The sequence below is a fragment of the Sphaeramia orbicularis genome, chromosome 16 (genome assembly GCF_902148855.1).
Source record: "Sphaeramia orbicularis chromosome 16, fSphaOr1.1, whole genome shotgun sequence".
Lineage (NCBI taxonomy): Eukaryota > Metazoa > Chordata > Actinopteri > Kurtiformes > Apogonidae > Sphaeramia > Sphaeramia orbicularis.
Window position 1 is genome coordinate 11,232,309 of NC_043972.1, and position 26,140 is coordinate 11,258,448.

A 26,140-nucleotide genomic window follows, 5' to 3' on the forward strand; every position below is an offset into this window, starting at 1 on the left:
AAAAGTCACTTTATCTTAAATTTTTTTCTGTTTTGATATAATAACCTTTTGAGTTTTAATTAACATCTACATGATCAGTGAATTAAACATGAGAAAATACATGATTCACACTGAGAAAATGCAAAAGACAGACATAATATTATAATAAATGGTGTTAAATCACTTATGAAATTTTAAATAGAGGGAAAAATTCATAGGCGAGCTTCCTCAACAGTAGCACTGGGTCTTTACGGGTGAAATGGACTCGAGGTGTTTTGTGTGATCAAAGGAAACGCTCTCCTCCGATTGGACAGATCGACACCCCATTTCACTGTGTTTTCCGCCGGTAGAATACCACAAGAGATTTTCCAAATATTTTCCTTCTACCTGCCACCGTCTCATATTATCACAGTTCATTGAAACGTTAGCAGAGTGTAACATGTCTCTGCCAAGGGGAAAAAAATCGGACCCATGTCCCTGTATGTCAGCATCATGTTCTATGTGAATCAATACCAGTTGAATGTGTGAGGTTGTCAGGTTCTGTTCTATGTTCCAGTCCTGTGGTCTGGATGAAGGAAATCAATCTAAATTTGGAAGTGGGCGGGACTTTCACTGCAGGAGAACTCAACCAATTCAATTAAAGTCCATATATGACTAGGGCTGTAAGAAAATATTGGTTCCACAATATATTGCGATATTTAATTTTATGATACTGTATTGATATTTTTTAGGTATTTATTCAAATGCAGACATGGCGAAGGTTCATTTTTGTTTTTCTTTTTTGTTTATATTTTATGAATTACTATGTAACACTATTTGGTTAAATGACAGCATTTCAAGCATCCTAAAAGCACATTTTACTGTCTAAAAGAGGCAAATGTTAGTTCCTTTGTTGGGATCGCACAAAAATAATGTTAGGATGTTGGATGACACAGGGACCGAACACTATGCATTCTTTTCACAACTAGTAGAATATGAACATTTGAGCAGGATCTTAAACTCTAATGTCTGTAAAACATAATTTAAGTTTTTATAGAGGAACATTTTGTGATACAGCATCAGATCCTGTTCTGATCAAATAAAATGTGTTAAGTATTTGTGCATATTTCTGGCGTAATTGAATTTTTACAGGAAATCTTTAAAAAAAAAAAAAAAAAAAGAAACAAAACAAACCAAAAAAATATTGCCTCGTTAACAGTATTGTGATATATTGCGATATATTGTATCATGATCTTAGTATTGTGATTTGTATTGTATCACCAGATTCTTTCCAATACACACCCCTATATATGACTTCTATCAGTGATCAATAGGAACTAGACCGATATTTACATGTTATAAACCATCAAAATATGGACCATTATAAGTAAAGGCACATTTTCAATAACTCCAAAATTCTCAAAAATCCGAAAATCTAAATTTCTCAAAAGTGTGAATAAACTTTGTAGACATTGTCCCAAGGAAGATGCATATTAAATTTGAAATGAATCCGACCAGTAGTTTTGGAGAAAGTTGTTGAAATGTTGACAGACATTGGGGACCTTGAGTTTGACCCTTGAAGGTCACTCAAGGTCAAAGGTCATGGACCCAAATAAAAGTCCATATATGACTTCCTATATTGATGTCTGTAACCATTCACATGTCATAAACCATCAAAATATGGACCAATAGCATAAAATCTTTATGGAATTCTTTCATGTGGAATATTTGACCTGTTTACTTCATTCCTCAAAGGGACAGTTTATGAGAATTTGGACTATTGGCTTCATGTTGGATTGGTCTACTTTTTTTCTTACTCTGTTTATCTTCTAACAGCTTCATATTCTTATTTTCATAAAGACTAGGTGTTGTGGTATGTATGTATGTATGCATCCGTCTCACAAACTCTGTTACATTTGTTCAGGACGATAGGTGGCTTGCTTTGTGATGTTTTTGTTTTTTGTTTTGTTGTGTGTTTTGTATATGTTCTGTATAAAAACAACAATTCCTATTTCTTAGATATTTTTGCACTACTGCTGTAAAAAGCTCAAAAAATAACTGTGGGAAGAAAAAAAAAAACTAGGGACCATCAGAAGGAAAGGAACATTTTCAATATTTCACAAAATTTGTCAAAAATTCCAAACTCATGACCACGCTTGGCCCAGTGCCTTCACAGTATCCCGTTGCCTATAGGCCGGTGATCTTTAAACCAGCTTTATATCTGGATAATCGTCCCAGTTTGAGGGGGTCCAGCGGAAACCTGTTCTTTTTTTAGTGTTTCTACTCGTACATCTGTCGCTGGGTGTGTGGTTTGCATCTAGGTTTCGCCGGCCGCTCAACAGACACCCACATCCACTTCCTGCTTGACTCATGTCGCTGCGTCTGGCGTTCGGCGTTATCGTGAACCTTCCCATGAGCCTTAGGGTGTAGCCCGGTGTCCACCGCCCAGTGATTGCCCTGCAGAGGTTCAGAGGCATTCCCAACCTGGGTTTCATTACCTGATTGTGTTTTTGTTTGTTTTAAGTGTGTTCTGGAAGTCCGAAACAGTAGCCTGCAAAGTTCAGGACAGTGATTATCCTCACAGAGATGTGTCTTGTTAGCGTCAGGTTGTATTTCAGCTTAATTACCTTGTGATAAGGAGAGAACTACAGAAAACAGTGGAGCAACGTTGAGCAAGTTTTCAGAAAGTCCACAAAATAAACACATTTTGGACATTTAAAGTGCATATTTACAGGTTGGACACTGTGTTGGACATATTTTCTTTCTCTTTCACATGCCTCATTTTATAATTTTCACATGTACATCACAACTCACACATCACAGTGAATCTACAAATACACAAAACATATAATAACAAGTATAATATTGTTGAAATTGCACTTATCTCTCTTAAGACATTTCATTTACAATGAACAAATCAATTCAAGATTATTGTCCTTTTGACGCGACAGACAAAATGAAAGGGCGTTTCCCCAGGATCCAAACCAACAGCAGTTACAAGCTTGGAATAATAAATAAGTTAAATACTGAAACTAAAGTTAAAATACTAAAATTAGATTAAAGTGCAGAATGTGCATATCAGCAATTCAACATTCTAACAGCTTGTGGAAATGTGAACAACCTGAAATGTCTTAAGAAAAGTAAGTGCAATTTTAAGGATATTCTGCCTTTTAGTAAATGTTTTCTGTAGGTTGTGCTAATAATAATAATAAGCTTTGATCTAATTGATTTAATCTTGAAATTGCACTTATTTTTCTAAACCCTTTAACCCCTGACGTGTCTGTGGTGAGCGTTCTGAATTTATAATTTAATTTAAGGATTCATAAAAATTCAACCATTTGCACAATAGGAAACATTTCAAATCGTGCTGATAGAATAGACCTTATTCTTTCCATAGGCATCTGGGCATGCTCAGTTTACCCCCCACCGCCTGTGGAATGGGGGGTAAAACAGAGCAATGAGTGAGACCGACTCACTATAAAAATAGACATTTAAGCTTTTTTTTTTTTTTTAAATACACCATTTTCTTTGTCGTTTTTTGTTTTTACTGACTTTTTACCGTGTAATTGTTTTTTGGAGTTCAACCAGGTGTCAAAAAGCAGCTGGACTTGTATAGAAAAAAATAGCCCAAAACATAAACTACTGGGCCCAAATTCAAATCCTTGTTGTTGTTCAGTGTGTTCCAGTTCACAGCTGATGTTCAACATCCTAAATCTGTTATTGATGTACATTCTAGTGCCTTATTTAGTCTAAACCTGTCAAACTTCAATTCCTCTCTTTGTTTTTTTTCTGTTATTCCACCTGTTTTGACCCTAAAACGCACAGTAAAACAAAACCACTGAAGAAAAGGAACACAAGCACATACTCACAGCAACTTTAATGAACCTGAAACAGATGCAGATTCACAGCAGAAATAATGTCTTAGGGGTTAAAGGGTTCAGACATTTCAGGCTGTATATGACTGTTCAGATTTTTCACATTTTCATAATGTAATTTTACTTTTTTGCACTCTACGTTTACATGGAATCGGGTATGTTGGAAAACAGATATTTTCCCCTCTCCATTTAAAAACAAAAAATCCTTGTGCACACTTGACCGTTTTTGAAAAACTCTTGGTTTACACGGCCCCGTTTATCTACACCGTTAAGAGCATGTCAAGCCTGTAGGTGGCAGTGTGGTGAAACGATCAAGTACCATTAACCAATCAGAGTCCTGAGAAGAATCACAACAAAACACTGCTTCCTTATGCTACCTTGTTTGAACAAAAGAAAACGGAAAAGTACAATTACATGAACAGAAGACAAAATTAATGTCATTAGCCTTAAAACGCTGCTTCCGTTACTTCACACGTGACTCAAATATATTTCTGTCAAACTGTCACATCTGTCCGAGATCCGTTTCCCTTTGTTTGCACATAAACGTGAAATTTGTCGAAATCTACTTTGGCCACAGTTTTTAGAAACCACCATTTTCGGTGGGCGTGGCCGACGTTGTCAGGTAAACTATAGGCACAAAAGCAGATACCAGCTACATGTAAACAAAGCCTAAAACATAAAGGAAAGTGTGGATTTGTCATTATTTGTAGGTTATTATGTTATTGTTTTACTGGTCCGGCCCATTTGGGATCATACTAGGCTGAACGTGGAACCTGAACTAATATGACATAGAGTGACATAATTTAATTTATCCAGTGTAAATCAGAGTGTGACTGCTTATTTCCTTTGTCCTGCAGATGATACGATCCAATCCACTGACCTGTAGGATCAGTGTTAAAGGTTGTCCATCGGTTCGAGCCGTTTGTGCTTCAGGTTTTAATCATTTCTCTGTCGTTTCTCATCCAGGTTCCATCTACAGACAGAAATGCTCTGAGTTCTCTGTGGGGGAAACTGGCCTCTGAGATCCTGATGCAGAACTGGGAGGCAGCCATGGAGGACCTGACCCGCCTGAGGGAGACTATCGATAACAACGTAAATGCCCCACTTCTCAGAATCTGATACTGCATTTAGATTACCTTACATAGACGCTCATATTGACGTTTCACTTTCGGTACAGCTCTTCGGTGGCGTTTTATTCCTTCCCCACACACTGATCCACCTTCACAAACCCCAATTTGAGTAGAAATGATTTTTTCTGGAGTCCTAGCGGAGGACAGAACTACTTTTGCCTAACTTTTAATCGAAGTGATGTTGCTGTTTTAGGTTTTTATTACATCTTCGTCTTATCTGGGCTCATTTTGAACCATCTTTCTGTTCTTTTTTTTCCCCTTCTGTCTGGGTTTGGGTTTGTCCGTCCAGTCTGTCAGCTCCCCTCTCCAGTCTCTTCAGCAGAGGACGTGGCTCATTCACTGGTCTCTGTTCGTGTTCTTCAACCACCCCAAGGGCAGAGACAACATCATTGAGCTGTTTCTGTATCAGCCTCAGTAAGTACTATTTCTACTGTTGTATCTAGTCTGCCTCACATCCAGAATAAGAGGGTTGATGTTGCAGTTACTGTCTATTCTTTACCAGTTGTGGTTAAATCCTGTATTAGTTATGGAGTAAGGATTAAAAAATTACACTGAAGACATTCTCAGTAAAGGATGTCTGACTGGATTTAGTTCAGGGGTCACATGTAGACCAATGTGATCTCAAGTGAAATAATAGCTAATATAACATAGAATTACATAGCATAAGGTAATATAACATAGCATACCATAAAATAACATAACATAGCATAAAATAACGTAACATAAAGTAAGATAGCATAGCATAGAATAACACAGCATAACATACCATAAAATAACATAACATAGCATGAAATAACATAACATAAAATAAGATAGCATAGTATAGAATAACATAGCATAGCATACCATGAAATAACATAACATAGCATAAAATAGCATAGAATAACATAGCATACCATAAAATAACATAACAAAGCATAAAATAACATAACATAAAATAAGATAGCATTGCATAGAATAACATAGCATACGATAAAATAGCATAACACAGCATAGCATAAAATAACATAACATAGCATAAAATAGCATAGCATAGAATAACATAGCATACCATAAAATAACATAACAAAGCATAAAATAACATAACATAAAATAAGATAGCATAGCATAGAATAACATAGCATACCATAGAATAACATAACATAGCATAGCATAAAATAACATAACAGCATAAAATAGCATAACATAGCATAGCATAAAATAACATAACATAGCATAGAATAGCATAGCATAGCATACCATAAAATAACATAACATAGCAAAAAATAACATAGCATAGCATAAAATAACATAGCGTAGCATAGAATAACATGGCATACCACACCATAAAATAACACAACATAGCATAGCATAACATAGCATAATTTAGCATAAGCTAGCATAACATGACATAGCATAAAATAACATAACATAGCTCAATCAATCAAACTTTATTTAGATAGCACTTGTCATACTGAGTGCAACACAAAATGCTTCGCACAATTATAACAATAAAACACACGCACACAAGGAAAGACTTTGAAGTGGTAAAGACTAAAATAAAAACAGCCTTCATACAAAAAGACGGGAGCTGAGGAAGTGCTAGCATAACTGAGGAAACACCAGGGGCAAGATATAAACTCAAAATAAAAAGCAATTTTAAATCAACCAATAAATAAGTTAAAATATAATAAAATAAATAACAAAGTAGAAAAATATGCCAGCTAGAAAACAGATTAATAAAAGTAAATGAATAGATAAATACATAATAATAATAGCATAACATAGCATAGTATGGTGTAGCATAACGTAGCATAGCATAACATTGCATTGAACAACATAGCATAACATAGCATAGCATGGTGTAGCATAACATGGCATAACATAGCATAACATTTTTTAGACAGTTTGTAGCATTGCGTTTATCATTGTCTATTTACTGTATATGAACTGCATTTTTAGTGTTTTTTAGTATTTGTTTTATTAGATTGATTTTTATTACCATTCTTTTACTGTGACTGCAGAGGAGGATGCTGCTAAATCATTTTCTCTTTGTACCATAATAATAAGTGAATCAATAAAGTTCTCTTCTCAGATAAGATAGATTTTATTGATTCCACAATGGATACAGTTGTCAGTTTACAGCAGTAAATACAAAAATAAAGTACAGGAAAGTCAGAAAACAGAAAATATACACTTGTGCAACATGAGATAGGAAGACAAAAAAGAAGTATTTATATAAAGATTTAGATTAAATTAAATATATACATATTTACAATGTATTTGCACATGGCTGTGTCCCTCCATTCTAGAATGATAGTAGTCATCGCTAAGTTATTTCCAGCTTTAACAAAATTGAAAGCTACATTTGATGACCCAACAGAATAAAATACAATAAATAAAAGCTGAAATTAAAAAAATTCTACTATTATGCTTCAATGTGAGTTTTTGTGTCAATGATATAAATCAATCGGGAGCGAATAAGAATCGTCTGCCTTCGTCTTTTTTTTTTTTTTTTTTTTTAAACGAACTTGATTTAGAGAAAACCATTTGCTTTAATAACACATTTTGGGCGGTGGGCTTCTTCATGAACCCTGCTGGTATTTTTTAAGTGGTTTCAGAAGTGTGTGTGTGTGTGTGTGTGTGTTTTCGTGTGGTCTGTTTACTCTCCAAGTTGAGAAGGAGGCCATGTGCATCGCAGATCGGAAACTTTATACACTGCGTTAAAATTTGCACACCACCTATTTTGATGTGTTTGCTCCCTCCCCCTGTTCTGATTGCAGGCTTGTATAATTCTACAGATGATTGGGCTCCACAGACAGTATGACAGGCCACCACAACACAGCACACTCAAATGTCTGCTTCCCTGAATTTTACTCAGTTTTTAATTTTATTGTGGATGATTAAGGAGGCCTGCCCAATAATTACTCATGAAAAGCTCACCCAACCATCTGTGTGGACAAACTGAGGTAGTTTTGTGTGCTTTGCAGTTTCACAGTCTAGAAACCTCATGTTTTCCCCGCTGAGGCTTGGCTTTGCTCTTGTATCCCATTTCTTGACCATTACTTCCTTTGGCTGAAGTCGGTGACCAGTGGCTGGCCTTCAGCTCCACATTTGACCTCCTTTACCCCTGCAGTCAGCACATGTCGGCCCCAGCCTTATTTGTGTGTTATTGTCGAGCTGCCACGATTTGGGGGTGTGCTCGGTAACCCAGTACCTTGGGCATCTGGTGCTTCAACACCGTCCTCATTACAAACTCTAAAATGTCCAGATTCAGTTTAAAACACGACAACTAATATTTAACCCATAAAGACCCAGTGCTACTTTTGTGGCAGCTCCAAAGATATTTAATTTTTAAATGATTGATCACCATTTGGTATATTTTCCTCTATATTTTGTGTTTTGTTTTGTTTTTTTTCAGTGTAAATCATGTTTTTCTTTTGACAAACAAGAAGAAAACTCTAAGGCACTCTCTTTAACCCTTAAGGGTCTGAGCCTTTTTTGGCTGTTTTTCAGTATTTTTGATTTTGCCTTTATATACTATATAAAGAAATGTTTACTACACCCATGTTTGGTATCTTTTTTTCAGCACAACTTCATCTATTTCATCTGCCTGTTATTTTGTCACTTTAACCTACTATATCAGTACAAAAGGACAAAAAACACACAAAAATATAAAATCCGATTTCAAAAATGTGTATAATTTATTGCATAAGTAACACACAGATGCTTAATGAACCTTTTTAAAGACTTTAAAAGTGAATTTTGGTTCTAAATATTGGGTATATAAAATCAAAATTGTAATAAATTAAACTATACTCAAATATTTGACATAAAAGCATATCTTTACACAGGCGTTTTCTCCAGTTTTCTCACCCGCCTCCAGGTTTCCACATCCAGTTCAGGTGGGGGTCATCCTCACCCTTACATGTAATGCTAATGCAGTCTGTGGATTACAATCCGCAGATTCGGCCAGTTTTTTCTGTTTTGAAAAGGGACAAAAAATGATGAAGATATGGTCAGAAATGTAATGCTTGCTTTATATCGCTATAATAACGCTGTATCGCTATAATAAAACTATATTGCTTGTTTGCTCCGGTTTCAAAACGTCATATCTCAGGTTGTATTCGCTCTATCAGTATCAAATATGTGATCGACATCCGATGCTACGACGTGTTGAAAATGTCATGTGATTCAGTCACGGGGCTGTGACTGTGGACCCCTAAGCATTAAAATGCCTTTAATCTCATGGCATGGTCATATATAGACCTTACGCCATCAGAATAAAGGCATTTTAATGCTTAAAGACAGCGCCTTAGAGTTTTCTTCCTGTTTGTTTCATCTATTTTATGAATTCTTTTTTCCAAAGAGCACCTTTAACAAACACTTTTTTAGGTCCTAGAAGCATTCCTTCCCATGATTTTTTTGGAACAATTTCATGTTTTTCTTATATTTAATTCAACAATCATGTAGATGTTGATGAAAACTCATAGTAAAGTTGAGGGTTATGTAAGAAACAAAAAAACTGAAGAAAAAGTGTTTTTTTTTTTCTGTAAAATATGCCATTAACTGAACACAAAAACAAGTGTCTCCATCCACTGTCATTTATCAAACTCCACTTTTATTCACTTATTTAAGTGGGTAAGTCAGTTGAGAACTGATTCTCATTTCCAATACTGACCTGGCCAAGAGGCAGCACACAAACAGAATTTATTTATTCATTTATATCTTAAATCCTCATGAACAGGACATTGTACAGCTGTAGACATGATGTGTCCCAATATTTATGTCCATATAGTTTATAAATTTCAATATTACTTTAAAGTTTAATTGGAGATTTTTCTTCCTCAGTGAGATGTGAAGAAATGAGATGGTTAGTTGTGAAAGAAAATTATTATTTACAGGAAACATATTGTAGAAATTTAGAGGTAGAACATTTAAAATCATTGTCATGGATAGGGGTGTAAGAAAATATTGGTTCTGCAGTATATCGTGATATTTCATTTCACAATACTGTATCAATATTAAAAAGTACTGTATCGATATTTTTAGGTATTTATTGAAATGCAGATATTGTGGAGGCTCATTTTTGTTTTTCTTTTGTGTTTATATTTTATTTATTATTATTATTTAACACTCTTTTATTAAATAATGTTAGTTCCTTTGTTGGGATCGCACAAAAATAATGTTCTGATGTTCTGAACTAATAGAATATCAACATTTGAACAGGATCTTAAACTATAATGTCTGTAAAACAGAATTTCAGTTTGAACACAGAAACATTTAGTGATATATCATTAAATCTGTTCTGATCAAATAAAAATGTGTTTAGCATTGGTGCATATTTCTGGTGTAATTCAGTTCTTCATGGAAATAATCATTTAAAAAAGGAAACAAACAAAAAATTGCCTTTTTAACAGTATCATAATATATCGTATTGTGATCTTAGTATTGTGATTTGTATCATATTGCCAGATTCTTGCCAGTACACACCCCTTGTCATGGATAAAAAAAAAAAATTAAAAATCAGTGTTGAGAGAAATGAAGTCCAAACCATCTGATTCATTTTGGAAGCAATGATAACAATTTCAACCCAAACAAGAAAAGCACTCAGAGAGCGCAGACCTCCGCCAAGGCAGATCAGGCCCCCCCAATCACCACCAAAATTTAATCATTTGTTCCTTGTGCCAGTATCAACATTTCCTGAAATTTTCATCCAAATCTGTCCATAACTTTTTGAGTTATCTTGCTAAAAAACAAACACACACACAAAGCAAAGTGATCACAATACCTCCTGGCGGAGGTAACTAATCAGTGCAATGATATTTATCCCAATATAAAACTATATTCTGACATTAGTCATTATTGTTTTGGATTCCAGACCCCTGTTTAAAAAAACCCCACCTGAATTCAACGTGCCCACATAGTTTTGTCCTTGTAGTTTATCTGTATCTTTCTTATTGTCTGCTTAATTTTTCTCAGCAGGTCTGACGTTCTCTGTTCTTCAAATGGGAACTTTCCTGTCCTGTTCATTCTCCTGCTGCCCCCCCACCCTGTAGAACAGTGGATATTTGAGCTCCTATTTGATTTCTTGGCTGCATGCCTCAGTAGCATCTTCAGTAAACCAGCACAACAATACTTGTAGCAGCATAACTCAAACGGCACGGTCCCCTAAGTGGGCTGGGGTGAAAGGCCTGCAGATCCGCTACACCGACTCATGCAGGATCTCTTGCTACTGGAGCTCCCTCTGGAGAGTGAGTAGGTGTAAGTTAATCAGGAACACAGCACGGTGCGTTGCGGTTCTTCCACGGGAGGCAAAGCAACTACAAAGAGGGCGAGGGAGAGCGCTCCCCTAAAAGCAGGTCGGCCCAGCCTCTGCCAAGTCGCCCACTGCTGTTTTTAGAGCGACATCACAGCGGCCACAGGTCCCCCCCCCCCCGGTCCCTTTAATTGGTCCAGATCATTAAAGCGTTGTCGGCAGCCTCCATGTGGACCACGCTATCTGCGATCTGAGGGGCATAAACCGCAAACCCACATTTAATATAGGACACTTTAAACTGTAGATATTTAGGATTAGATTTATACATACTGTTATTGTTATTTTGTCAATTCATATTTTGTGTCGATTTTTGTTTTTTTTTATTCAACTTAGCTCTATTCTTATCTGACTTGGGTAAAATTTTATATTCTACTGTCTTATCTTTAGTTTTTGTAATGTTATATTTGCTCTCTTCTTATTTTCTGAAGTATTGGTGTTTTATTATTAATATTGTTGCACTGACGGGAGTAACACAATGACGAAAAAGTCTATTCTACTCTACATTTAACTCCAGCTGATTTCTATTCTATTCTACTCTACATTTAACTCCAGCTGATTTCTATTCTATTGTACTCTATTCTATTTTGTTCTATTCTACATTTAACTGTAGCTGATCTCCTCTATTATTGAGGAAGGTGCCTTCATGTGCTATGGGAATTATGGGAAATACCAGTTACAAACTCGAAAATTGTATATGAAGCCATCTATGGACTTGGACTGAATGTGTTGAGTTCTCCTCCAGTGAAAGTCCCGCCCACTTCTATTGGCAGATTGATGTGCATCCAGACCACAGGACTGGAACATAGAACAGAACCTGATCAACCTCACACATTCAACTTGGACTGATTCAGAAAGAACACACAAGATGTACAGGGACACTGGAACTGTTTTTCATTTCACTACAACAACAAAAGCTTTCAAACACAATCTACTCATAATTTTGAGTTCATAAGTGGAAAGGCTCATCTTCCCAACAGCACCTGAAGGCAGCATATGTTCGGTCCTTCCATGTTGTTTTGTCCAGAACCCCGTCTCCAGCATCGGGCTGGGATTAGAGCCTGTAACAGTGTCTTGTCTCTTGTGTTCTGAGCCAGTTGACCTGTGGTTGAAACATCAGTCCCTGATGGATTGGGTTTCAGCTACTGGGCAGGTCCCTGCTCACTGATCTATATCTTCTTGCCAGGGTTTCCTTTTCCTCCTCCCTCTCATCGGACACTAATGAAAGAGACGGCTTAACGCTGGGACTCCTGTCCAGCAGTGAGTCCTGTTAGGACTTTTATCTGTTTGGCTGCAGACGCTTTCTCTTCATTCTAAATGCCAGGAGCCTTATGAGCAGCCAAAATGTTCTATTCTGTGTCCTGGTAAAGATCATGTCGGAATATCAGTCTAATAAATGATTACTTTTATCCTCTTTCCTTCCACATACCGCAGTGGTATCCAGGCTATGTATCCTACACATCTTGCGTTAGAACTATATTTATAGTGACTTTTTCTGCAAATCTATCAATAGCTGAAACTAAACCCAGCGTGTCCATCCACTGTCATTGATCCAACTCCATGGGTTTTACTGGTGAATTAATGTTGTAGAAGATCACAGATGACATCCTGCAGATAGTCCAATAGGACCTGCACAGAGGCTTTATTATTGACTTTAAAGGGCAAATAGATTAGCACATCATCTGCAAAACCATGAAATTGGATGTTGTAGTTTTTAAAAATGGAACCCAGGTTCAGCATATACAAAGAAAACAGGATCCAGAATAGAACCCTGGGGCACCCCAGAGCCTTCAAATTCAGAGAAAACTGAGGAAAAATGACTTTTTCAGCAAAATATATCAATAACTGAATATAAAACCAAGTGTCTCTACATCCACTGTCATTGATCCAACTCCATGGGTTTTACTGGTGAATCAATGTTGTAGAAGATGACGGTGTTTCCATGGTAACTGTGGGGCCTCCGAACATCCAAATGGGTCATATCTGATGACCATGAAAAGATGACAAACTGTATTTTACACCAATTATCGACATGTATTGATAGGATTAGTGGATCAGCAGGTATTAAACAGTTTAGATCAGTAGATGATTTTGGTCGACAGCGGATGTTTAGGTTTTATTAGTTGACCTTGATAAGTAAAGACTAATATTTGCTTAAAAAACTACAGAAATCAAGACAAATGACGACAAACATGTAAATATGGAATTGATTTTAAATCTTTCAAGTTTTCTAACAAAGTAAATTCCTAATTATTCAGTATTTATATGGTCTAGATAAATTTCAGCCTATATTTTTTTGGATTTTATGCCTATTATTTACATGGATTAATAGGATTAGTGGATCAACAGGTATTGATAGTTTTGGTGTTTGACGGTTAAAGACTAAATGCAGGTTCTGAAATGTACTTTGCTCTTTTTTTCCAAGAATATTCTTAATTTTTTTCCTCATTTTATATGCATTTCTTCACTATTATACCACATTTCAAGTTTTTTTCTTCATTTTTTCCTCATTTTACAAGCATTTTGTCCTTTTCAGTGCTCATTCGTCCTCAAAACGGTCCATTTTCCCAGTTTAAACATGTTTTCTATGGTCTTTCATGAATAAAACAGACAAACTGCAGAGGCTTTTCTCGTCATTCTAAATGCCAGGAGCCTTGTAAGCAGCCAAAATGTTCTATTATGTGTCTTCGTAAAGATCATGTCTGAATATCAGTCTAGTGAGTGATTACTTTTATCCTCTTTCTTTCCAGATACCTCAATGCGATCCAGACTATGTGCCCCCACATCTTGCGTTACCTAACCACCGCGGTTATTACAAACAAGGACGTCCGTAAGCGCCGGCAGGTTCTGAAGGATTTGGTAAAGGTCATACAGCAGGTAACAAACCTCTTCACAAAGGCCACAGTGTTGTCAAGTCATTTCTCATTTTCCTGCAGATGCGAAGAAGCTTTGAAGGATCAGTAACTGACCGTGGAACGATTGTGAACGTTTCCTTATAAGTGCAGAAGTGTGTATTAGGGTTTAGCTCTGAGATGGAAAAGCCTCGAAAACCACCGCTGACAGTAGCTGCTACGGAGGTCTCACCACTGTCTTGGTGGATTGTGGGTAATCACTAAAACATGTGCTCGGTGCTGTGAGCGGTATGGCCTCAGGTCGGGTTGTGACTCTTCTTCTAAACACAGTATGAAACTGTTCAGAGTTCACCATGATTTCATTCAGCTCCTTTTGAAAGCTTTGGGTTTGTTTATGTGTCAGCAGGTGGACATTTTTCACGTAAAAGACCTTTCAGATGTCAGTAACCGTGACCAGATTTACATTAGAACTGCACTGATGGCATTAGCTTGTACTACCATTTTAACTTTTATAAGTAGATATTGACTTTATGAACATGTTTGTTAGATTAACCCATAAAGACCCAATGCTACTTTGGATTCTTAAGTGATTTATCATATTATCCATTGTATTTTTTTTTTTTCTAATGTCAGTAAAAATCTGTTGTTTTTTTTTTCCTATATTTAATTTACAGATCATGTGGATCTTTGTAAATGCTCAGACTAGAGTAAAGGGTTATTATATCAGAAACACTGAAAATTGAAGAAAAATTGGCTTTTTCAGGAGTTATATCAATAATAGAATGCAAAAACAAGCGTCTGCAAACATTGTCATTCAACTGAGTTACTTTTTGGTCTATATAAGTAACGTCTTATAAAATAACTGTTTCAGAAACAATCCATAAAGACATACAAATAATTTTGTGGTAACTTTATTTTTGCTGCATTTATCCTTTCCTAAGTGAAAAATTGACCTTTTCTGCAAATCTCTCATTTATTGACCCAATGTGTCCATCCACTGTCATTGATCCAACTCCATGGGTTTTTACTGGTGAATCAATGTTGTAGAAGATGACAGATGACATCCTTCAGATAGTCCAATAGGACCTGCACAGAGGCTTTATTATTTACTTTAACGGGCAAGTAGATTAGCATATCATCCGCAAAACAATGAAATTGGATGTTGTGATTTCTAAAAATGGAACCCAGGGTTAGCATATACAAAGAAAACAGGATCCAGGATAGAACCCTGAGGCACCCCAAAGCCTTCAAATTGAACTGGTATTATACCATTTTCCAGCCTTTTAATAAAGTAAAATCCTATTTATTCAGAAATTGTACAGTGTAGTTCAATTTTGACCTATATTTTTTTGCGTTTTACACCAATTATTTCCATGTATTGATATGATTAATGGATCAACAGGTATAGGTGGTTTTGACCTTGAGGATTAAAGACTTAGGTCTGTTCTGAAGTTCTGAATGTTACAAAATAATGAACTCTGCTCATTTTTCAAGTATATTCATTTTCTCTTCATTGTGCATGTGTTTTTTCACTTTTATATCACATTTCAAGGTTTTTTTGTTTCATTTTTTCCTCATTTTACATGGAGTTTTTCTTTTTCAATGCTCATTTTTCCTTAAAATGACACATTTTCTCAGTTTAAACATGTTTTCTATGTTCTTTCGCGAATGAAACATTACCATGAACCGATGACAAACTGCATTTTACGCTAATTATTTACATGTATTAATAGGATTAGTGGATCAACATGTATTAAACAGTTTCATTAATAGATGGTTTTAATTTCCTGTAGCTGTCTGGGTCTTTGAGGCTTACATAAGTATATATAAATAACTGATTGCTCTCTACACTTTATTTTTCAGGAGTCTTACACCTACAAAGACCCGATCACAGAGTTCGTGGAATGCCTCTACGTGAACTTTGATTTCGACGGCGCTCAGAAGAAACTCCGGGAGTGTGAATCAGTGAGTAAACACTTTGACATTTCAACTTTTCTCCTAAAACTGAGAAGGAGGTGATGGTGGTTTATTGTTTGTGGTCGGACCGGGCGACTTTCACACACACAGCGTCGTAGTAAACATCTGCACTAGTCATGTGATCTCTGTCTGACCTCCTGTTTGGCATGGGAGTGACGCAGACGGAACAGTGACGATCGTGTCTGAAATCATAATGTCAGATGTAGAGATGCTCTCGGACACTGTATGAGTCAGGCTTCAGTCAGATTTTACTACGGCCTGTAATTGACCCATCAGGCTTGTAGTTAACAGTAAAAGCTTTATGAGCTAAACTGTCGACGCTAAAGTGCAGAGGCGTACAGACACTGGCTTTAAGAGGGAGATCTATCACAGTGTTTATCAAGTGAAATGAACTGGAACTGTGAGAACAAAATGAGAATATAGTTCTAGTAATTCGTCTTTGTATGATGAACACAAAGCAACACACAGTCAACATGATCATATTAACCCTTTAAGCGCTGAAGTGTTACGACATTCCACATAACTAACTGAAACATACCATAACTCCAGATAGTTACCAAATCTTGTTACCACCTCCCACCAATAGGTGACGGACATGTGCCCCTTCAGTCCTAACACCATTTCAGGGCACGTTTTTATTGAGAGTGAAGAAGAAAATCCAGTTTAAAGGTGTGGTCCTGAGCTGGTTTAGTAAGTAAAGTTGATTTAATTTGGATAGATAATCCCAGTTTAAGACTTATTTATTCAGACCTACTCAACTCCATAATTTCATTTTTATTTGCTGCCATTTTATGTACCTATGTGTTTTATATATGTATGTGTGTAATTTTATTTGTGTTTTATTTATTTCAACAACTTTGTACAGTAATCTTGAGTGTCCTGAAAGGCACCTATAAATAAAATGTATTATGTATTATATTATTATGACAGATTTGTCTACTCTGCTGCTTGGATAAAAAGATGCTAAAACTTACTGCATTTTATTTTCTACTAATATTTAAGTTATGTTATTGTAAGGGTAAGATAAAAACAAACAAACACTAAGAAAACTTCCATGTAAATATGTTCAGAGTTAAATTTTACTAAAAGTTGTGCAGTCTAATATGGCTACCGCCCTGTAACATCACAATATACAAATTAGATGAGTAAATTTACTCCCATCATAAACTCTGGGTCATACCCAATATTTTTCTCAATATTTTTTCACATGAACAAAAACATGAACACTATCAGGTCCATGTAACTCAGACTGAGTTCATATGGATTGTCTAACAATTATCGTGGATAGATTTATATATAGTAGAGGATTGGGGGGTTCTGGGGGACATACCCTTGCTGTCATCCCCCCGACAGCGTAAGCCTTGTTTTACTTAAGATCAACGTGGGCAGTAGGTGGCCCCTGAGCATTTTAGCTGCTTGGATAAAAAGATAATAAAACATACTGCATTTTATTTTCTACTCATGTTTAAATTGTTTTATTTTAAGGATAAGATGAAAAAAACAAACAAAGAAAACTTCCATGTAAATATGTTCAGAGTTAAATTTTACTAAAAATTGTGCAATCCAATATGGCCGCCACCCTGTGATGTCACAATATGCAAATTAGGTGAGTAAATTTACTGCCATCATAAACTCTGGGTCATACCCCATATTTTTCTCAATATTTTTTCACATGACCAAAAACATGAACACTATCAGGTCCATGTAACTCAAACTGAGTTCATATCGATTGTCTAACAATTATCATGGATAAATTTAATTATAGCAGAGGATTGTGTGAGTGTTCATATTTAAAAAAAAAAAAAAAACAACTCAAAACTTATCTTTTTAGTTTAGCTTTTGATGAAACTCTTATTTTTAAACATTGCTTTACTTTGTTACTTTTTTAATTTTTTTATTTGCAGCTGCGGGACAGTGGGAGTTTGATGTGAAGCACTTTGTACTACATGTAACATGTATGAAAAGTGCTATACAAATTAAGTTTGATTGATTGATATACCCTTGCTTTCATCCCCCCAATAGCATAAGCCTTGTTTTACTTCAGATCAGCGTGGGCAGTACGTGGCCCCTGAACTAAAATGAGTGTGACACCCCCAGTCTAGACAGGTTAGACTACAACAGGCTGACATATTATAGGTGATTAATTGGAAGCAGTGATTGTACAAATGTTATCAGATTACTTGTTGTAAATAGTGACGTCCTCTGTTGTGGGTCTGAATAAGTGTAACTCAGCGGGTGTTGAAGGAACTGATGCTGTGCTTCTAAGTGTTTTTGTGTAACTTTATCTACTGTGATGTATGTGTTTGCATATGTGTCCTAACATGTTTTTACCCGGTGTCGTGACCATTCGGACCTCCAGAAGAACACGAGGTTAACGCTGGGCTTGTTTGGCCTCTGTTTCATCTATAAATGAAAACCATGTGGTCTGATCATATGGCTGTTTCCCATGAGTACATGTTTAAGAACCACGTCAGCGGTTGACTGAAGGTTCCGGTTTGTTCTACTACAGCAACAAATGGGACAGAATTATTTATAGAATAGAATGGCCTTTGTCATTTAATGCTATTCCAATCAGCACAAAATAAAACCCATAAAAAACCAACACATCAGAAAATAAGAATATAGCAAATATAAAATTACAAAAAACAGTCTAAAGTAAATTAAGAAAATTGAATGTAAACCTTAAAGTAAAGTAAGAATATAACTAAAAGTCGAATAAAATAGACATAAAATATGAATAGACACAACCTGTACAATATTATTAACAAAAAGGGTAAACATGACCAAAGAAAATCCACAGAATGAGCAAAATAAGCAATAAAATGAGCAAAAATAATAAAATTGACAAAATAAACAGAATCAGTGAAATCAATAAAATGAACAAAATAACAAAATGAATAAAAAAGAATAAAATAATCAGCAAAATGAACAGAAATGAAAAAAGTGAACAAAATTAATCAACAAAACTTAAAAAATAACCAAGAAAAAAAAAAAAATTAACAAAATGAGTAAAATAATTACCAAAATAACTAACAAAATGAACAAAATAATCAGGTTTGATTCGACTCATGTCAGATGTTTCTAATTGTTTGTGCTTCTTCTGGTCATGGGGTCAGAGGTCAAACTAAATAGTGACTTTAACCTTTACAACACATTTAGTTCACTTTTTATGTGTTTTAAGGCTGTGCACGTATTTCATGTATTTTTTTTTGTTGCATCTGAAAAAAAGAGACTGAGAAATACACATGTATGATCATTTCAACCCTGGAAAACAACAAAGAAAAAGACTTTTACACAGGACTGTATTGTCTAAAGTTAGAGCCTACAGCTGTTTATACTGATGTTTAATTCATTCTGTGCATCTCCTGAAAACATCACCGTTAATGAGGGCCAAAATAATTAAATCTGTTTTTGTATTAAAAATGTATGCAATATATGAGCTACATCTACACGAATCCACAAAAGCACTGCATGAAAGATGATTATTGGAAATAAAATGAAGCATCAGTGACTTGAAACACTTTAGAATTAATATATTACAAGAATTTTGAAGGAACTAATCTTGATTTTTTTTAAGTTTGTACATTGTAGAGCTGCAACCAATTAATTGATTAGGTGCTTGAAGCGAATGCAAAAATTCACGATTTGATTAATCAACTCGAATTGATTGAAGGGAAATATTCTATTGCAGTTTTCCTGAATTGAAGCTTCTTTGTGCGTCACAATAAGCATCCGTGTGAAACACAACAGTGGAACCAATGTTTAACAGCAGAGAAATGAAGGAAACAAAGCTTTGATTCAGAATTGTGGTTAATGTTGTTGTTTTTTTTTGATCACGTTGAGTCGATTAATAGATTGCAGCTCTAGTGCATTGTATGTATTTTGTCATAAAAGTTTATAAATTTTTTTAATAACTTGTCTTGTCCAGCATCATAACAGCAGAATGGTAGTCTGTCTTTTTGTGCTGAACAAATTTGCTTTGCCAAGGGAAACTTCATAAAGTATATGAGGCTCCCCTTGATATTCTACTGTCTTTATGAACCATAAAAGTTTAACCCTTTCATGCATGAATTATGAGAACCTTAATCAAGATTTTTTTTTTTCCTGAGTGTTTTTATTCCTCTTTAGGCATGAAAAAAAACAATGTGATTGAATTTTTTTTTTTTAAATCAACCTGTTTTTCATAGTTACAAAAATGTCCACTCAGCTGCACCATGAATTTTATTCTTGAAGCAAAGAAACATGTATTTAAAACCCAATATCATGAAGTGATATGACAACAGTGAAATGAAACCATGTTTAATGCAGCTAATCTGATGTTTTCTCACATTTTAACATATTCTAATACTAGTTATTACTCACTTCATGGAGATAATATGCAAAACATAAATATTAACAATTGATTTCCACTCAAGAACCAATCAAGAACAGCAAAGTTACAATAATGGTATGAATTGCAGTTTATGAGATAATGCATAAGTGTCCACTGTGTTGGTTGATATGGAACTAAAACAACAAAACCCATGAATATAGAAGAGTAAAGCTGTAGAGTAACTGTCCACTGTAGTGACCACTATGCATGAAAGGGTTAATTCCATTTCCCAGCCCTAGCCTTATCATCTTCTAGTATTTTCTGGTTGAAGTCAGTAAAGCACTTTATTCCTGCAGAAATTCACACACAAGCCTTAAAAAAATGCCCGTTATTTCCGAGGTAAAGGGCTGTTTCTCAGACCATGAAGTGATTGAGGTAAGCGGATATCCCTCTGGGTCGGACTCTCATCTTGATGAGCTTTTGTAATGCATCAGTTTTGAGCCACTGAGGAGAGTGGCACACATTACTGATTGCTGTAATAGCAAGAAATGAGTATTGTTTTCAGCTCCACTTTTGTTCAATTCGCTGTACCCTTTACAATGGTTTGAGCCAAGTGCTTTCAAATGGGGAGTTTAGCTGGGGTTGAAATTGTCCTGTTAAGGTTCTTTTTTTTGTTTGGTTCCCACTCCACCAGAATTTGGAATCACTGTCAGATGTTAGATGACGGAAAAGTATAGGCCTACCTATATTCAGGCACTCAGATTGCACATAAAAGAGCTCTTCAGGCCCCTCTCAGAATTTGTTTAAGCTTTGTGGTCTGAATCCCAGATGACAGCAATTAGGGCACTTAACTGTTCAAAGTTTATCAGCCCTAGATAAGCGTTGTCATAGCTGAGATGTGTGTTGCCTGATAGTGCCATGTAGTTGAGACTTATTTAAGCAAAACTGTGCGTAGATAGCGGCGTTCGACGCTTACGCAAACAAAGGGCTGAGGGCGTTTGAAGATGGAGGTCTGCGATGTGAAATCTCACTCACTGCAGAGTTGGAATGCACTGAGAAAAAGGCCAAGGTTTCACACGGGAGTTCCTCAGGGGCCAGGGCTGGGTCACATCGTAAAAAGTGAAAAGTTTTGGTACACAGTGTTTTAGGAATAAAAGATCAGTTCAATAGATGTAGTTAAAGATGAGGTGTTTACAAAGCTGATGGTTGGATCCAGTCATTTGGGAGTGAATTTCCTCACATCCCATAAAGCAGTGGTGTTCAACTCATTTTAGTTCAGGTTTCACAGTCAGCCCAAAGTGATCTGCAGTGGGTTAGACCAGTAAATGTTTAGCATATTTTATAAATAATGTCAACTCAAAATTTTTCTCTGTTTTAGAGTGAAAAAAGTGAAATAATGTTTTGAAAAAGGTGAAGGTTTCACACGGGAGTACCTCAGGGGCCAGAGCTGGGTCACATCTCGTAAAAACTAAAAAGTTCTGGTACAAAGTGTTTGAGGAATAAAAGGTCAGTTCAGTAGACATAGTTAAAGATGAGGTGTTTACAAAGCTGAAGGTTGAATCCAGTCATTTCGGAGTGGATTTCCTCACATCCCATAAAGCAGTGGTGTTCAACTCATTTTAGTTCAGGTTTCACATTCAGCCCAATGTGATCTCCAGTGGGTCAGACCAGTAAAATAATAACGTATTTTACAAATAATGTCAACTCAAAAATGTTCTCTGTTTTTGAGTGAAATAAGTAAAATAAGGTTTTGAAAAAGGCAAAGGTTTCACACGGGAGTACCTCAGGGGCCAGAGCTGGGTCACATCTCGTAAAAAGTGAAAAAGTTTTGGTACAGAGTGTTTGAGGAATAAAAGATCAGTTCAGTAGACAAAGTTAAAGATGAGGTGTTTACAAAGCTGAAGGTTAAATCCAGTCATGAGGAAGTGAATTTCCTCACTTCTCATAAAGCAGTGGTGTTAAACTCATTTTAATTCAGGTTCCACATTCAGCCCAATGTGATCTCCAGTGGGTTAGACCAGTAAAATAATAACATAATATATAAATAATGTCTTTTATAATGTATTTTATCTCTTTATTGCTACGGTTGCACTTTGTCATTGTTGCACTTCATGGCTGGACCATTCAGCTGTCCTTTTCACTGACAGATCTGAGTGTATTGTGTTGTGGAATGTGTGTCTAATGTCCTGTCCTGCTGCAGCCCATGTTTGTGTACTGAATTGCCCCAGGAAATACAGAAAGTTATCTGGATCTGAATAATGTCAACTCAAAAATTTTCTCTGTTTTCGAGTGAAAAAAGTAAAATTACATTTTGGAAAAGATGAATGTTTCACACAGGAGTACCTCAGCGGCCAGAGCTTGGTCACATCTTGTAAAAAGTTTTGGTCCAGAGTGTTTGAGGAATAAAAGATCAGTTCAATAGATGTAGATAAAGATCAGGTGTTTACAAAGCTGAAGGTTAAATCCAGTCATGTGGGAGTGAATTTCTTCACATCTCATAAAATAGTGGTGTTCAACTGATTTTAGTTCAGATTCCACATTCAGCCTAATGTGATCTGAACCAGTAAAATAATAGAATCATAACCTATAAATAATGACAACAAACTTTTCTCTGTTACAGTGAAAAAAGTAAAATAACATGATCGAAATGTTTACATCTACAAGCTGTCCTTTAAAAAAAAAGGAAGACAAACAACCTGAAATTTCTTAAGAATAAGTGCAGTTTACCAATATTCTGCCTCAGTTTATCATTTACACGTGTACATTACAACTTACAGATGACAGTGGATCTACAGATTTGAGAAACATGTACACAATTAACAGAAAAAAACCCCCAAAATCAACAAATATGATCAAACTAAGCAATAACATGAACAAAACATGCACAAAAATGAACAAAAACTTGAGAGACATGAACAAAATTATGTTCAAATTCCGCTTACTTCTCTACAGACATTTCAAGTTGTTCGTATTTGTTCAGGTTATTCAGTCAAGCCGATAATGACTAAAACCATTCATCCGCTTTAACCTGTAGGAGTTTGTGCAACAGGTTTTTATTGCGTCATGACTGCAACTCTGTGCGGTAATCCGCTTTGTGGGAAACACAACTTCTAAAATCTATGACATTATGTGAAGCTTTCATTGTAAAACCGTATGTGGACAGTTTCACTCACTGCAGAGTTGGAATGCAGTGAGAAAAAGGCCAAGGTTTCACACAGGGGTACCTCAGGGGCCAGAGCTGGGTCACGAACATTTACAGTAGATGAAGGAGATAAATGGTCCATGTGCAGTCATGTCACAGAGTCCAAGCGAGCCTTTTATTTCCCACCGTAACACGGCGCAGGTGATACTCTATACGGACGCCTGAACACACTGCTCATCTATGGGTTTATTTGGACTGGTTGAGCTCCAGTTGTTGGATAGCTGTAGTTGTGGCGATCCTTTACAAAAGTGTTGACACTGAAGCAGCAGAGCAGATGACTGGTGTGAAAGCCGGAGACGGTGTGGTCATCGCTGTGGTTGCCGGGTCGGCTCATATGGTTGGACTGGAATTTAAAGATGTGAGAGGGGGAGCTGCTCATGTTTACGCGCTTTACTCTGATTGTGCAAATAATCAACAGCACGAACACAAATAAGCAAAATGAATTAACAAAATGAGCAAAATAACCAACAAAAACAACTAAAATTAACAATAATGAATAACTTAATCATAAAATGACCAAAAAAATTGACAAAATGAACAAAAGTAAGATAAAATAATCGACATGAACAAAGTAATCAACCAAATTAATACAATTATCAGCTAAATGAATGGAAATGAAAAGGAAATCAACAAAATAACCAACAAAATTAACATAATATTCAACAAAATTAACACAAAACAATGTAATGATCAACAAAATGAACAAAACAATCAACAAAATGAAAAAAGAGTAGAATACTCAAAAAAACAACACAATTATCACCAGAATGAACAGAAATGAAAAAATAATCAAAATAAACAGAAAATTAGCTAAATAAATGAACAAAATAACCCATAGAAACAAATAAAATGAACAATTTAATCACAAAATGAACAAAATAATCAACAAAATGTACAAAAATAGGAAAAAATAATCAATAACATGAACAAAGTAATCAATAAATTTAACCCAATCAGCTAAATTAACAGAAATGAAAAGGAAATCAACAAAATAACCAACAAAATTAACATAATATTCAACAAAATTAACAAAAAAGAATGTAATCAACAAAATGAGCAAAACAATCGCCAAAATGAACAAAAGAGTAAAATACTCAAAAAACAACACAATAATCATCAGAATGAACAGAAATGGAAAAAAAATCTAAACAGCAAAATGAGCAAAATAAATGAACAAAAATAACTCTTAAAAACAACTAAAATGAGCAACTTAATCACAAAATGAACAAAATAATCAACAAAATGAACAAAAAAAATAAAATAATTAATGATATGAACAAAATAATCATCAAATTGGACAAAAAAAAGAATAAAATAACCAACAAAATGAACAAAAACGTAAAATAATCAAGTTTCATTCAACTCATTACCATCCTGGATTCAGCTACTTTTCCTTATCCTTATATTTATTTATTTTACATATACATTTAAACTTGTTTTCTGCATTTTATTTGGAAGTAATTTGTGTCTTGCTTTAAATATTAGTTTTATAATTTAAAAAAAAAAAAAGTTTATTTGTATGGTCTGTATATACTGCTGTATTTATCAGTCTAATGGCTTTTTTCTGCATATATGGATATATTTGTATATTGGTTTTATGTGTTTTTCCACACCTCAACACAGTAACTCAAATACAGTTAAAAAAATCTACAGTATAACGTATATAGTGCTTTCTTTAGCTTTAACAAGACAGCTAAAAAAAAAACACTAAATAAAATAAACATACTAGTACTACTGTTCTTATGGAGCAGGGCAGACCTAGTTAAAACTCACTATTCCTTCACATGATCAACCAAACAGTGTCTTTAATTCATTCCATGTCATTTCAACCACAGCATTTCCATGTTGTGTCAGCTCACATTAACGATTGTTCAGGGATCATCCTGGGTGTGGGAACCAAAAAACAACCCATCATTATTCATCTTATTCATCCACATATTAAAGAAAACAAAACAAGAAAAAGCAAAGAAAGTGCATGAAGAAAAACATCGTCAACATCTAAACAAGATGTGATGAGTTCAGTAATGATTCCACAGTCCACCACTGTCCACATGGTGTTTTATTAATAAAATACTCAGATATTTCAGTTTTTAACCCATAAAGACCCAGAGCTACTTTTGTGACAGTTCACAAATGAATCTTTCTCTCTATTTAACCTTTCTTAAGCAATTTAGCACCATTTATTATAATATTATCCACTGTATTTTGCATTTTTCCACGATTTACAATCATGTATTTTTCTATATTTAATTTCCTATAATTCATTTTTATGTTCATGAAAACTCAGAGTACTTTTAAAGGGCTCATATTTATCTAAACCCACTTTCTTTAGTCTGTGGTTCATTTCTTTGTGTATTTGGACCCTAATAGTTCATACAGTTTGAATTTGAACCCTCCAGCTGCTGCAAAACTATCTTTATATTCATTTGGGCAAAAATCCAGTGGATTTCTACAACATATTTTAATTCCCACTTAATTTGTTATGTCTGTAACTAGTTACATCACAACATTTGCACATATAAGGTCCAGACTTCAGACG

The 26,140-nt window shown here is 35.3% G+C and overlaps 1 protein-coding gene across 1 annotated transcript in view; it reads left to right on the forward strand.

The window, feature by feature from the left end:
• eif3ea (eukaryotic translation initiation factor 3, subunit E, a) overlaps window positions 1–26,140 on the forward strand; it is a 69,493-nt gene that overhangs the window by 18,812 nt on the left and 24,541 nt on the right. The window contains exons 6-9 of the mRNA XM_030158918.1: window positions 4,800–4,925; window positions 5,253–5,377; window positions 14,009–14,135; window positions 15,974–16,075. Coding sequence (XP_030014778.1) covers window positions 4,800–4,925; window positions 5,253–5,377; window positions 14,009–14,135; window positions 15,974–16,075 — 480 coding nt within the window. The remainder of the gene's footprint in view (window positions 1–4,799; window positions 4,926–5,252; window positions 5,378–14,008; window positions 14,136–15,973; window positions 16,076–26,140) is intronic.